The sequence below is a fragment of the Artibeus jamaicensis genome, unplaced genomic scaffold, assembly GCF_021234435.1.
Source record: "Artibeus jamaicensis isolate MK-2021 breed Jamaican fruit bat unplaced genomic scaffold, CSHL_Jam_final contig_233, whole genome shotgun sequence".
NCBI classification, from domain to species: Eukaryota; Metazoa; Chordata; class Mammalia; order Chiroptera; family Phyllostomidae; genus Artibeus; species Artibeus jamaicensis.
Window position 1 is genome coordinate 26,815,568 of NW_026521486.1, and position 14,808 is coordinate 26,830,375.

The following is a 14,808-nucleotide window of genomic DNA, read 5'->3' on the forward strand; positions in this document are numbered from 1 at the left end:
CTCTTGTGCAGCAGGTGACACTGAATGTAAAGATTCTAAGCCTTGAGCAACAACGCCAGCTTTGCCTTGCTTCAGGGCTGGTGCACTTAGTCAGCTTTTCAGTGGGTGCAAGATGGGGCTGGTACATCTCAGGAAGAATGGAAGGAATAGGTGAAAACACATACACAGACTCAGTAAACTTTTAACTTTTATTCCTGACTAACATATAGTATATTTTCTACAAAAATTATGAGTTAAATATAATTTAATGGAGATATTTAAAATATAATTGCAACAATTTAAAAAATCCCACCATGAATGTTTAAGGAAAAAGAGCCAGTAAACAAAACAAAATAAGTGAAATGAGAACACAATATTCTCAACTCTGAGATAGTACATTCATTCATTCTTCTTTCCCAGGTTGAAGCTTCCTGGAGCAACTGTTGAGAGTAAATTACCTTTTACTCTGGCTCCAGAGTAAAAGGTAATTCACTTTTCTAGAATGTTCCAGAAGATTCTCCAAAAATGTTCTAAACAGGGCAGCCAAGGCTCAGTAGAATGCATCTGAGTCTTCTGCTCCACTGAGGTCTCAGGGAAATGGAGGTTTTCGGGACCCTTGAGGTCGCTATCTAAGGTCATCGTGCTTCCTTTGCCTGGGTCCTTGGGCCTCATTTAGGCTTAGAAAGTGGTGCTCTCCCTGTCTGTCGTGTCCAGTTGCAGATATTCTAGGGTGCCTTTTTTGTAGCTGGCTACCCGTGTGCGTTTTTGGTGTCTTATCCCCGCGGCCTGCCTTTTCTGCAAAGAGTTGGCAATCATGTCTGAAAATTCGGTTTGCAAGCGCTGTTGATTCTCCCTGGAAAGTAAGTGGGGAGGGAAAATGGAACTTCTCAGCAATTCATGCCGAATACGTCTTAGCTCCAAGATAATCAGTTCATTTTACCAAACACTTATCGAAGTTATCGTCTGTGCGAAAGACAGGAAATCTAGAGAGTAAAAAAAGGATCCTTGCCTTGCTTGAATGAACTCAAGGGACTGTCACCCTGCTCCATGCAGTTGTAGGAAACGCAGACTATATTTCAAGTTGAAGATTATGTTTCAGTTTCAAAGTGAAGCGCCGTGCTTAATGCTAGAATTTGGAAGCACTGTTAAGTTGACATGTGACACTGCAGAGAGGGGAAGGAGGCCAGAACAGTGCTGGGCCCCTGCAGCTTGTTAGCCCCACATGTTCCTAGGACTCTGGACCTTGTCTGGGGAGCACCCAGAATGAATGGGGGTGTCAAGAATTTAGAATGGACTTGCAGCACTCCTAGTAAGAGGCCAGGTTTCCTGTGCCCCAGGGAAGACATGGGTTGTTTTGGCATCTCTATAGGCTGGGTCCAGCATCTGGGAGACTGCAAGATATGGCTTCTCCACCAGATAGCAATGTCACAGCCAGAGCCACATGACTGATTGCAGCCACCAATGTGTAACTGCATGACCACGTCAGTCCCCTTTTAGGGGAACTGAAACCTGTTGGTTAGAACTGAAACCTTGTCTTCTTCATTTCAGAACACAAATTCCATGGGAAGACCTAAACCACAGTCCTGGGGTTGGGGGAGGTCCAGTTTTCAACGCATGGCCCAGCTGAGTGCCTGTTTGCCTCTAGGATGCTTTACTCTGGTCAGACTCAGACACACAGGAGGTGAGCTCCCTACTGTGCTCTGTTCTCCAAGGGCGCATCTGGAACACCCGGTTTCTGGCAGTCAGAGAAGGGAGGTTTCTAATCTTCTCACCTATATAGTCCTCATAGTCAGTGTAATATTGCCACTGGCAAAGCACTTGCCCACAATTAAATTGGCTCTATTGTCGCACAACTTTCACAGCCAAAACCTCCACTCCCACGCCCACCACACCCTGCAGCTTACACAGTAGGAGGGGTTGGCAGGTTGTACTCCTGGTCCTTCATCCCAGTCAGCCAGTAGGTGGTCTCAGCTCCTCTTCCCTAGTGAGACAAGAAAGGTGTGTGCCAGGGTGAACAAGTAGACAGTTCAGTTCTAGCCCGCCATTCTGACAAGAAACATGTCTCCTCTGAGTGTCCCATCAGCGCCTGTATTTCAGTCCCTGATATGATCTGCACTATCTCTAGGCAGATCTTTATTTCCAAATGCCTCTTAAATACAAGTCTCTTAATCAGCAGACCTGTTTTTTTTTTAAGTCGAGTTTTCTTTCCCACCAAAAGATACTTCAAAATATCACAATAGAAACATCAGAAGAATTCTAAATTAAAAAGGAAGACAGTTCATCTGCTGTCCTGTTATGCCAACAAATCCCAGCTGGTTTTCATTGTCCACCTTTTCTTCTAGATCTTTCTGCCACAAAGCTTGCCACAAAAGTTTTGCCACGGCTTCCCCACCTCAAGTGTGTAAATCCCACCTCAAGCGTGTAAATTATAAACACGTGTGCATCGCAGTAAGTACTTCTGAAGTGACATTTTCTGGGGCCCAAGTAGAGGCTGTAAAACGAATGGAAAATTACTGGTGTAGTGTTTTGGCCAGAGCTGGTGTTTGGAAAGGAGACTCGTTTTTATGACTATGGGGTTTTCTGGCTGTGTTTGCACTGCAGTGGCCCATAAACCACCTCTCCTGGGGGAGAAGTGTTCTGTGCAGGAAACGCGTTCATGGAGGATTCAAAACGTGAGTGTGATGTCAGGGCCCTACTGCCTAAAAGGAGGCTTTTCCAAGTTGCAGTCACAGTGTGAAGGCTGGATGCCACTGGAGACAGACATGCTTACTGTCAAAACTGGCTTCAGACAAATTGTGAAGAGATCGGAATGACCTTTAAAAAGCAGCCTGACAGCCAAGTGGAGGCGCGTTGTGGCTTTGGAGGGTAGCTGTTCTAAATGTGAGGAACAGCGTGGAGAGTCCGGGGCAGTGATGCTCAAACATTAGTGTGCGCCACAATCATAAAAGCATAGATTTCTGGTTGGCCTGGTTGCGTGGCTCAGTTGGTTGGAGTGTCGTCCCGTAAACCAAAAGGTCTTGGGTTTGATTCCCAGTCAGGGCACATACCCAGGTTGAATTTATTCCTAGTTTATTCCCACAGAGAGTTTTACTCAGTAAGCCTGGTGGAGAGTTCAGGCATCTGCCTTTTCACCAGCACCCAGGTGATGCTGAGTCAGAAGTCTGGGGCCACTCTTTAGATTCTCTTGTCTAGAGTTCCAGAAGGATAAAGCAACTGGCCAGAGAGGTGGCCTTAGAGAGCGGCCATGTCTTGCAGTAAGAGCAAGGACATAAGAAGATGGGAATTTTGACTTAAGTTAATTTAGTCTTGGACCAACCACAGTATAGCTCTTGGGTATAGAGGAAGAATTGGGAGCAAAACTTGAGTACATGTGGAAAAAATGGTGGCAGCATTTTATAACACAGTTGTTATAGTCCAAACTGTCTACAGGGCTCTATGAAGTGAAGTTGACTTCACATTCTTTGGTGGTGGCTTCTCTTACCCATGGGACAGTGGGTGATCACCATGGGGATAGTAGGTAGTGATCATGGGGATAGTGGGTGATCATTGAGGGGATAGTGGGTGATCACTGTGGGGATAGAGGGTGATCACTGTGGGGATAGAGGGTGATCACTGTGGGGATAGTAGGTAGTGATCATGGGGATAGTGGGTGATCATTGAGGGGATAGTGGGTGATCACTGTGGGGATAGAGGGTGATCACTGTGGGGATAGCGGGTGATCACTGTGGGGATAGAGGGTGATCACTGTGGGGATAGAGGGTGATCACTGTGGGGATAGAGGGTGATCACTGTGGGGATAGAGGGTGATCATCATGGGGACAGTGGGTGATCACTCAGTGATGGAGAGGGATCAAAGCAGGGACTACAGAAAAGGACCCTTCATCTTATGCTCCTGAACATTACTACCACTGGGTGTCCAGTCTCAAGTCGGCCGCGCGTGTCTCTGAGTGGTGTTTCTTGGGTACTTCCTCTGCGGGTTCCTTACCTTTAGGTATGTTTCTCCGCGTACTTCATACAAGAACTGGCACTCGGTTCTCTTCAGGATGGCTATGGTGGAGCTACTCACATGAATTCTCAAGGCTGGAAAAACAAAATAGGTCCATGGAAATCTTGCCAATTTTAAAATCTATCGCATGGCCTGAATCTGGTGATTCAGGACATTTTTTTTCAAGGGTTCTTGACAGTTTTGATATTTTTGTGAAAGAACTCATAAAATTACATTCAGTGAGATAAGAAATATTATCGCACAGGGGAATAACATAGGTCTGGCCTTGTTTTTCAGGGTCCTGAGTGATGGGGCTCCCCGGGCTGTGCTCCATAGATTCTCACTCCAGCTCAGAGTGGTAGCCCCACAGCCTGGCTTTGGATTTAGCCTGTGGTGCTGAGCTTGAGAGTTGGGATTTAGGTCCCCATGTAAAAGTTCCAGTAAGCAGCCTAAGTGTTGGCAACAAGGTAAAGATTCAGGAGACAGTAGTAGGATCTTGATTTTCTCAAATTTTACTTCTCTGGGACACTGTTATCTTCCTGACACATTTGTGGTGAGGGTATATTTCTGTTCATAAGGCCATTTCTGTGTATCACCTTTCCTGTCATGGGCACTCCAACAATAACAGTAGTAAGAGTAATGGTATCTCCATATTGTATGCCTACCAGGTAAGAAAGGATTGTTAAATGCTTAACATCTCTTAGCTCACATCCTTCCAGAACCCTTCCAGCAAGGCTGGTATCCCATTCTCAATTTACATCTTCAAGTTTTTGACGCCTAGAAAGATGACGTAACTTCCTCCCTAGCCTACCTAAGACAGTGATTTGCCTAGTAATCATTTTAACTCATCTGTCCTGTATCATGGACAACATAATTGTCCTGTATCATGATTTTCCAGTATGAACCAGTGTCAGGTTGTCAGTAAACTGCCAAAATACTGTTCTAACACCTGTGTTTTTGCAATCACCGTCCACATCTACCAATGCCTTCTTTCTCTCTTGTATGTACTTCTATTACTATCATTGTCATCAATATTTATTGAGCATCTCCTACGTGCAACACACCATACCTCTACCTTGCTAAGGCAACTGCAATATAGGTTTTGCATATAACAAATACTTATATTTGTTACTAAAACCAATTCCTAGGGAAACCAAACCGAAGAAGAACAGGAAAGTGAACCAGGTTGTATACTCCATACCTAGCCTACTGAACTTTTTTAACTCACATGGATCTATGCTAAATTTCATGACTATTCCAGGTAGAGCATGTCTGAATACATTGTAAATGAACCCAGACTAATAGAAACCATCTAAAACTGAGCCTGAAGGGAAGAATAATTATCGGTAAGCAGCCACAACAAAAGCAAGGGCACCAAGGACTGGAATGGCACAGGATCCCATTCAGTCAATGTGAAGAAGGGTCCTTCTTCATCCCACTGGCACTTAGTGTGCGTTTTACCCCACAGTCCCCTTCTGCTGGAAGAATCTTTGTCCTCTAAGTAAAACAATCTCCCTTCTTACGGAGGCCAGTGGATTCCATCCTAGAGGCTGTGTTGACGGTATCTCCAAATAAACAGTAACGAGGCATCTTGATTCCCACAACTCCAGCCGCGCAGGGGCCTGGAAAAAGCAGGAAGTAGAGGCAATGAAAATCCCAGAGTGCGGTAGGTGGTTCAGACCCTTCTCGGGGTCACGGTGCCGAAACTTCATTTTAGGGAGCAGTATCTGAGGGTGCGAATCGTGAGTTTTGATTTTTGCTTTCAATGAATGTATTCAGTGAGGAAAGTGTCCTCATTCAGTGCATGCTTTCAGAAAGTATTTTCCCTGGCACAGTTAATGAAACGGAAGCTGTCAGGAAGAGTGGAGACAGCGCCATCACCTGCTTCCTGTGCTAACCCATGAGGCCCAGAGTTCTGAACTGCTGGAGGGCACAGGACACTGGAAGGCTCAACAGCACAAGTTGGTTTTACTTTTTATTTTTTTAGTAGGGTAACATTTCTGGGATTAATGGCATGATGATGAAAGGCCCAGAAGGCAAGGATGTGGTATAATCTTCCCTGAGCATCTCATGTGCCAGGCTAATGCTGTAGAGTGGGGGGAGGGGCACAAGAACACACTAAGGAGAACAACGCTAAGGCCAGACTGTGCGCTGCCATCTGGAGGAAGGGTTGTTAATTAAGTATTTGTGTGGAGCAACTGAGCGCAAGAAGTCAAAGACTAAGAAGTTAAAGATTAACTCACACTGCAAATCTAGGTTTCGGATAGAGGTAATGATTGATTTTCTAGTTTGACTGATTTCTAGTTGCATTTTGATCTATATGAGTTGAGTTTCTTTATAAATTTATCCTATAAATACACTGTGTTTATGAACATTGAAATAAAAATAAAAATACTGGATCTTCCCCTGAGGGCTGAGCTTTTCCCTGTTCGGTTTGATGCAAAGTAAAACAACAACAACAAAAAACCAAAAAATAAACAAAAGAAAAGAATCAACCTTGAGCAGGGAAGCTTCAGGAAAGGCAGCTACTTGATCGGAAGATCTCTGACCTGTGCCTGCCGTCTATTCACAGGTGACTCTCCACTTCAAAAATGAGCGATAAAGCGGGGGGTGAGGGGCTGCAAGCAGAAAATCCCTGCAGATACTATGTCTTGCTTTCAACTACCACTACTTAACTTCTACCTTTTAATTTCTTAGGGTTAAACCCTAGGATAATACCCAGGCTAATAACAGTAGATAAGAGGTATGTGTGCTTAACATGTATTCTCATTCCGGCCCAATATGGTAGCTCAGACACTGACGAGGCCACAAAGAAAGAGACGGGGCCAGGACCCACAGCTCCATTCTCTCCGGCTTGGTTCACTCAGACCTTCGCCGTTCCTTTCTCTGCAATTTGCAGTGGGTCAGAAAACAGACGGTGTGCTGTTGCTGGCTGGGGAGATGCCCAGGCAGTTCCCTCGTGTGCGTATGGAAACATCTGTGACATTCGGCGGTGCACGTGCCTGGGGAAGGCCACGTCTATGTTCTGGCAGTGAGAGACATGGCTGCAGTTTCTAGCTTCAATTTACTGTCACTTTGAGAATTGCACTGATTTCTTAATCAATCAATATTCCCTGCCAGGTGTGGGACAGGCAGAGTGGACATAGGGTGACTTTTGTAAAGGCAGTTATCTGGTCCTGGCCACAAAGCCTGGAGTGACCTCCTGAGTTTTCTGTACTCTGGCTCTTCTGGGAGGCCCGAAAGGCAGAAAGAGGAGCAGCGACAAAAAATTATGGTGAGATATGATTTAATTTAATACAGGGAAACTCTGTCTTATGGGAACAACTATTGAACAATGATGTGAGTTGGCTTTGGAAACTGAATTTTCAGGAAATCCTGGGATTGTTCTAAAAGGGGCTGTTATTACTTATCTCAAACCTATGAAGATAATTTATGTTCTATAAAGGGTTAATCTAGATGACTTCTGAGTTCCTCTCCAATTATGTTTTTCTATAACAACTGTAATTCATCTTCTCAAATCTCTACCTGCAAGGCCGACAACTCTTCTTGTGTACCAGTGAGAGGGGTATAAATGCCCTTTTATTATAGGAAGTCAACCAGCCATTTCCCCCCGTGTAGATAGTCTAACCCATTTAAAATACTGTAATATTTTAGTGGAAAAAATACAGAAGTGGGGGCAGAGGAGAAGGAGAGAATGGGGAGGGGAGAAATGGAACAGTAAATACAGTGACTTAAACAGGGAATCTGGAGCTTGTTATTTTAGAATGTGGTTGGTGTCTATCGTTCCAGGAGGTAGAGGTGCCGTCAGAAGTGCTGTTTCCTAGAGTCTCTGGGACTGGGTCTGATTATGTCAGGATGAGTAATGGGACCTCATTTTGGCAGACAGAGTCCAGAGTAAACCTCATGTGAAAACTGATCACATTAGAGAACTATCCTTTCTGATTTAGTTGGCCCACAGGGATACGTATGGTTTCTATTTGCTACAGTGCTCAATGCTGTACCAGAGTGAACTCCAATGCGAATCCATATTGGGAGGCCGGGAAGATGCTCCAGCTCAAAGGTCCCCACGAAGCTGAGAATATCCAAGGCCATCTTGGCAATGTCTACTGCGTGCCGGTTGCCATTTCTCTTAGGCAAACCACTAGCTACCATGTAGGCATCGCCTATGGTTTCCACCTGTGGAAATAGTTTCTCATCAGTGAATCTGCCCCTTTAAAATGCACAAGAAATTAAACAGAAGCAGTTAATCACATGTCAGACACAAAAGAGAACTCAGTATGAGCACAGACCTGTACACTTTCTCTGGCATCAGTTCTATGCTAATTTCTTCAGGGTTTTTCTAGTCTAGGAATGTGGATGATAAAAAAGCTATAAATGATTATCATAATATGCAAGTACTTCATCATAATGTAAATCATCCAGATGTGTTGGCAGTTCTACAAATGTTTAAATATTTCAAATCTGAACAGCTTTACATAATTTTAGGAATACCTTTAATTATCAGAAAAGTCATTTTCAGCATTTTCCACATACTATTTGAAAAAAATATAATTTTAGATTCCTTCAAGACATAACACACAATCTTGTAGTATAGTGACTCTACATTTTGCTTATAATAAGTAGTAGGTTTATATTAACAGTATTGTATAAAATTATTCTTTGATAAATGCCCTGCCTTTTAATTGTCACAATCATATACATAGTTCATTTTTATTGGTTAGTTAACTTCTTTTTGTCAGCTATCTCTTAATTGCATAACTATTTTCTGTCCAACAAGAACTGTTGTTAATATGGCTTTCTGACTTGCACCTGGTGAGACCTGGGCTACAACAAACCCTAAAAGGGAAGTCCTCTCTGTGAGTAATATCCATTATGACAGAGCGTTGTATGAATGACTTCTAAGCTTTGCTTAAGGATATGGGGTTCAGGTATATTGTTTATCTAAATAATCGTCACGATAACCCATTAAGGTAGGTGTTATTACCATCCCATTTTACACACAGGAGAACAAAGACCTGAGGTTACAGGGTTAGTTAGGGGCAAATAGGGATTTGAATGGGGAGCTCTAGTTCTGAAGTTACTTGTTGCATATGGTGTGCTGCTTTTCCAACATGCAAATGTGGGAATTCAATTCTGCTTTCCTCTTCTAACTTAGACTTATCAGCACTCTAGTCAGATACTATTGTAGATCCAGTTCTGAACTTACAGAAAGTTCTCCCTGTTCTTCTCTAGTCTTCTTTGAATGATGCTTGCTATTTCAACAAGATACTCCTATTCTACTTATTAAGACTTCGGTGTCTTCTCTGCTTCACTTGCAGTCAGCCTAAACACTATCCTTTTTTTGAAGATGATTTGAGAGTATGTCATTTTTTCTAAATTTAGTGCCCAAAATTCATTCCTGTTGAACTTGAAGTGGTTCCTTTCAAACTGCTTCTTAAGTGGCATGGTCATTTTGACTTCTGGCCCTTCTTATTCTTTCACTTCCTTTCACTTTCAGCTCAGATCCAACCACTGATTCATTAAATCATGAATTACCAGGAACAGCCCTGGTTGGTGGTGTAGCTCAGGGGATTGAGCGAGGGCCTGTGAACCAAAAAATCGCAGTTGGATTCCCAGTCAGGGCACACGCCTGGGTTGCAGGCCAGTTCCCAGCAGGGGATGCACAAAAGGCAACCATACATTGATATTTCTCTCCTTCTCTTCCCCTCTAGAGATAAATAAATAAAATCTTTAAAAAGTAAATAAATAAATGATCAGGAACAATCTGAGTAACATCAGAAACAACCAATTCTGGCCCTGCTGACCAAAGGCCATCCAGTCATCTAAACCTGCTGGGAGAAGTGGCTACCTTGTACACGTCGTGGTGATCGAGGATGTGGTCAAAACTCTTATAGATGTCATTCAGCATGTCCACCACTTCCATGGGTGTGCTGTATTTGCAGATGGTGGTGAAACCTACAATGTCACTGAAGTAGACTGTAACTTCTTCATACAGTTCAGGCTCCACAATGCCTTTCTCCTTCAGGGACTTTACCACTAGCCTAGAAGGAAGGAAAAAAAATGCCGTCAACTTCAGCAATTTTTTCTTCTTTTACATAAGTCTTTGAGACTGTCCACTGGGAATTCTAGAGTTTGGGAACTGGGTGGTTAGGAAGCAAAGATATGTTGCATATACCATATACATGAATATATTACATACATACAAGTATATGTATTTGAACTCAGATGACTCAGGCAGGTTTAGTATTAACTTAGTACTTGACTGTTGAACCTAATACTCATACACATAATTCTAATGCTATGTCACCCTAATACACATACTTGCCCATTTTTTTACCTCTCTATCCATAGTTTCTTCTAGATACATCTGTACATCCAGATGCTGAGGAGAGTGTAATTAACTTAAGAGCTTGAATGGCTACAGCTACCAGACCTTTCTCATCCAAGTCAATGGTTTTTTTAACATGGCATTATCTGTTATCACTATGAAGGAACATTTATTTAAAAATTAATTCTGATATAGTCTGAGCCAGAATTTTAAAAATATATTTAAAATATACCCAATTTGAATATATTTTAATAAGTTTATAGCAAATATTTATATCTTATTTATACAAATAAATTTATATTAAATAGTTAATGTAAATATATTTAAATATATTAAAACAATTTAAACATATTTTATTTAAATATATTTAAATAAAAGCAGTCAATTATCATGTAGATAAGTTAAAGTGATGCTAAAACTGAAGAAGTCAAATAGAAGCCACCCAGAATATCTTTGCTGAAGAGATATAAAGAGCAGAATATCAGACTCAGAATTAAGAAAGAAGAACCACAAGAAGGGACTCAGTATTCCTTTAGGTGCCAAGCCACCTTTCCATTTACCCCAACCCCACACAAGCCTAATGCCACCTGTCAGCCCTTGGAATCGCTTTGGGACGGATCTAGCTATGTGACCACTAGAATCAGAACCTGGGAGCTGGGAGGTGCCATAGAAGTTGTTGAGACTAGATCCCTTGTTTATATGGATGAGAAAGCTGAGTTTCAAGGAAAGTATGACTTTCACAGGGTCCCACAGCTACAAAGAGCAGAGCCAGGCCTGGCAGAGTCAGCAACACTGCACCCTGCAGCCCTTTTTTTGTGCAGCACTCTACCACGCCCCAGGCCTGCGACGGTGGTTGGGAAGGTCGGGGAGACTGGGCAGTGTGCTGACTGTGGCCCAGGGAGAATGTCCGGCACTTTCCCAGAAAACAGCCCATCAACCGCAAAAAATGTTTAGAAAACCCCCAGAGCTGGGAGGGAAGAAGGTGTTCAACTGGTGTAGTGACACAACATCCCTTTGGTGTGGCTGTTGAATCAGCAGGGGCACCTCTGGGGTGGCTGTTCTTGACATGCCCAGTATCAGGGTGCAGATTATGTTGGAGGCTTTGTAGCTGTGACAATAAAATTGAATATTTCACCATCTTTACCCTCATCTTACTGATTATATCTGAAAAGTCTTATGAGTTTAGAAAATAGAGACACCAGTGTTGGTAGATACATGAAGGGCCATGACCTCTCATGGGGGGCTTTCCTCGCAGCTTGTTGTTGAGACAGATGAAATGAATGCGTAGAGTAGGTGTCTTAGAATGGCTCAGAGAAGAAAAAAAACTGCCACTTTAATCTATTCAAAACAACCCCAAGGGGAACTGGTTGTTCAAGTAAGTGTTTAAGTACAATAATACCTGGTTCCTACATGCTGTCTTAAGTTCATTAATAATTTTGCTGTGAATATTTTTATGCTTCTAGTTATTGTTCATTTCCTTTTTGCAAATACAAAAAATTTTTACAGAAGTTAGAGTGAGCTGCACTGCGGTGGTGGTGTGCGGCAGCTGTTGAAGGGATGTGTGCTCTACTGCCTTGTCAATGAGATGAAAACGTGTGCCCCCTAGTGGTCCAAGTGGCACAGGGCACCAAAGGGAAGAAAAAAACCCGAGGTGGTGAGCCAGCTGTTTGAAATCATTTGAGTAACATTCTTGGTTAAAACCACTGATGATGACACTCTGGAAAGGCAGCCAGATAATCAGGATATTGTTTTTTGTCACAACTCAGCATCAAAGGCCAGGCAAGGGATCATGCATTATGCAACTAACATTTATGGAGCGCTGACTGAAATTGCCTAATAGGGTTCCAGCCTCTCCCAAGGGTGCCAATGCCAGGCTGTCCCTTGGCTCTCTGAGAGCACGTGGGTTCTATATCAGGCTCTCCTGAGGTCCAAGTGACTGAACAGAGCCTGTGTGTAACTCTTACCCTTCACTCCAGCTTGTAAAACAGAAACTATTTATTTAGAAAACGGCTCCTACAATCTCGAATTCATTCTTTACTGATGTAGAACTGATATTCTAAGTAAGCATGGGTTCCACATAAAATAATAACTAATCCAAGTTATAACTAATCCAAGTTATATATAAAAGTCATGGCTACTATATATAATAACAACCACAGACGTTCTGGGCACTGTGTTAAGTACATTCCTTAAACCCTGCCCATTCTTTCAGGGCATTTTGGGGGCCAGCCTGTCAGGTGGAGCATTTAGGTAACTTGCCCAAGATCGCACATGCACATTAGGTAGTGGAACCATGATCTGCAGTCAGGCCTGGCTGGTCTCCATTTCTGATCTCACCCAGTGCTAGGCCGCCTCCTCAGCCTTGATCCAATAGGACAGTTTATTATACTCTGACCAGGACATTACTTCTCATTGTGACAAGTGAGGGTGCCTTGGCCTACACCTATTTCCTCACATTTTTTCACATTTACACTCTTCACATTTCTAATTTCTTGCTTATTTTAACATTCCTTAGTTATTACCTGAGTACCAACACTTAAAACTTTAAACTGTCTGGGGATTCCACCCTCACTTCCTTTCTCCCTGACACGTCTGTGATGTTCGTTCACGAATGGGGATCAGCCTGCACAGGCCTTTGAGGTGAGACATCTGAGGTGTGGCCTCACCTCCCGCACTGAGAACACTCCTACTTCTTGTCATTTGGCTTCTACTTTGAGGAAGAAAGCAAAGAAACAGTGCCTGAAAGTGCCTCATAGCTCACAGATTCCACAGCAACGCTTTAATTTCCATTTTGAGACTGCGGAGAGACAGTGACTTGCCCGAGGTCCCGGACTCAGCAGAAGTGGTGCAGAGATGTGAGAACCAGGCCCTTCCAGTTCCACAGCCCACACTTCCTCCGTGGCACCACAGAGACTCTTGAAAATAACCTCTTTTTTTTTTTTTTTTGAGGTATTAAGAATGCAAACCAGAACAATGTTTAGCAAGGCCCATGCATTTTTAAACTCCGCCTGTTAAAGAATATGCCAAAGGAAACAATCCTAAATAGATACAAAGCAAAACAATGCTAGACAAATATGCTGAAGCTTTGGGCATTATACTTGAGGCAGGGCTGGGTTGTCCTGGGAAACCGCATCAGCAGGCCCACTTGCCTTACCTTGGGAGCAACATAAAGTTAAGTCTGTCGGCTCTGTCCCTCTCCGCCTTGTACAGCTGTGTCCTTTCCTCCACCAGATGTTCCAGGTTTCGGGAATATAGCTGCAGACGTCGGATCAAGGTATCCATATAACTTTCATTCTTCTGGTCATGAAAAAGGCTGTGGGTAGTGATAGAGAAAGAGCTCTTCCATGTTGTTAAGAAAACGTGGACATCCATTAAAACAATGGGCAAATATGATGAGTAGGTAGTTAAAGAAAAGATAAAAATGACTGGAAACAGAACAAAAAATATATAACATCAGATAAAAATTAAAGGAATAGAAATAGAAATAAGATTAATAAAAGTAAAAGAAAACCCCAAATGTTAGAACAATGGTAATCAATGTGGATAAGGAGGAGCAAATACATCCATACAAGCTTCCTGGAGGGCAATCTGAGAAAAATGTGTCATAAGCTTTAAGAATACAGGAACCAATCAGCCTATCAGTTCTGCTTCTGAGAATTACCCTAAGGAAACAATCATGAAAGTGCTGAAAGTTAGCTACAAAGAACGTTACAGCATTCTTCACAATAGCAAACATTTGAAAACAACCTAAATGGGTAACAAAAAAGTTCTTAAAATATTGTGATACAATAGAGCAGGGGTGTTAAACTCATTTTCATGGGGGGCCACATCAGCATCGCAGTTACCTTCAAAGGGCCAAATATAATCTTAGGACTATAAATGTAACTACTCCTTAACAGTGAAGTGAGAGCTCGGCTGGCGCTGCTGCCGGGTAGAAACACGGAGCCAGCCTGGATAAAACAAGGGGGAGGGCCAGACTCTGCCCGCAGGCCTTGTGTTCACCACCTGTGCGACAGAGTATTAATGTGTCACTAAATATAAATCAGAATAGTTGAACACAGAAAGATGTTACCTCTATATTGCTCAGTGATAGTCAGTTCATAAAACAGCAAAAATTATAATCTCATTTTTAATTTTTGAAAACTGGTGGTCATCTAGTTACAAATAGGTAATGTTTATACTTTCTTGTTTCCTTATTCATTTTCCAAAATTTTAATAATAATTTGCAATAAAGGAAAAACCTTCAAAAAGATGCTCTAGAGGTGATAAATGGAAGTCTATGAGAAGAGCCAAAAAAAGCAAAGTTGAGCCTAACATTATCTTCTCAGAATGGAGAGTCAGGGTCCTACATCAAAAAAACCTATCTCTGGATTATTTTGTTAGACCAAGAGGCTTAGGTGAGAAGCCAGCTTTCTGTGACACTGGTGAACGTGACAAGATTCACTGCAGAGCTGGGTCAGAGGCACACAGAGTTCCTGCAGAGTCGTTGTGGGGATCACAAATAATGTTTGAGCCC

The 14,808-nt window shown here is 42.6% G+C and overlaps 1 protein-coding gene and 1 long non-coding RNA gene across 2 annotated transcripts in view; one reads left to right on the plus strand and one right to left on the minus strand.

Moving 5' to 3' along the window:
* Positions 1–505: 505 nt before the first annotated feature.
* GUCY2C (guanylate cyclase 2C) overlaps positions 506–14,808 on the minus strand; it is a 63,444-nt gene continuing 49,141 nt past the window's right edge. Inside the window, exons 21-27 of the mRNA XM_037136648.2 lie at positions 13,447–13,605; positions 9,813–10,005; positions 7,966–8,140; positions 5,488–5,586; positions 3,965–4,059; positions 1,884–1,960; positions 506–832 (exon numbers count right to left, since the gene is read on the minus strand). Coding sequence (XP_036992543.2) covers positions 658–832; positions 1,884–1,960; positions 3,965–4,059; positions 5,488–5,586; positions 7,966–8,140; positions 9,813–10,005; positions 13,447–13,605 — 973 coding nt within the window. The 3' untranslated portion in view covers positions 506–657. The remainder of the gene's footprint in view (positions 833–1,883; positions 1,961–3,964; positions 4,060–5,487; positions 5,587–7,965; positions 8,141–9,812; positions 10,006–13,446; positions 13,606–14,808) is intronic.
* LOC119042842 (uncharacterized) overlaps positions 7,153–14,808 on the plus strand; it is a 32,650-nt gene continuing 24,994 nt past the window's right edge. Inside the window, exon 1 of the long non-coding RNA XR_005081295.2 lies at positions 7,153–7,238. This is a non-coding gene — a long non-coding RNA (uncharacterized LOC119042842). The remainder of the gene's footprint in view (positions 7,239–14,808) is intronic.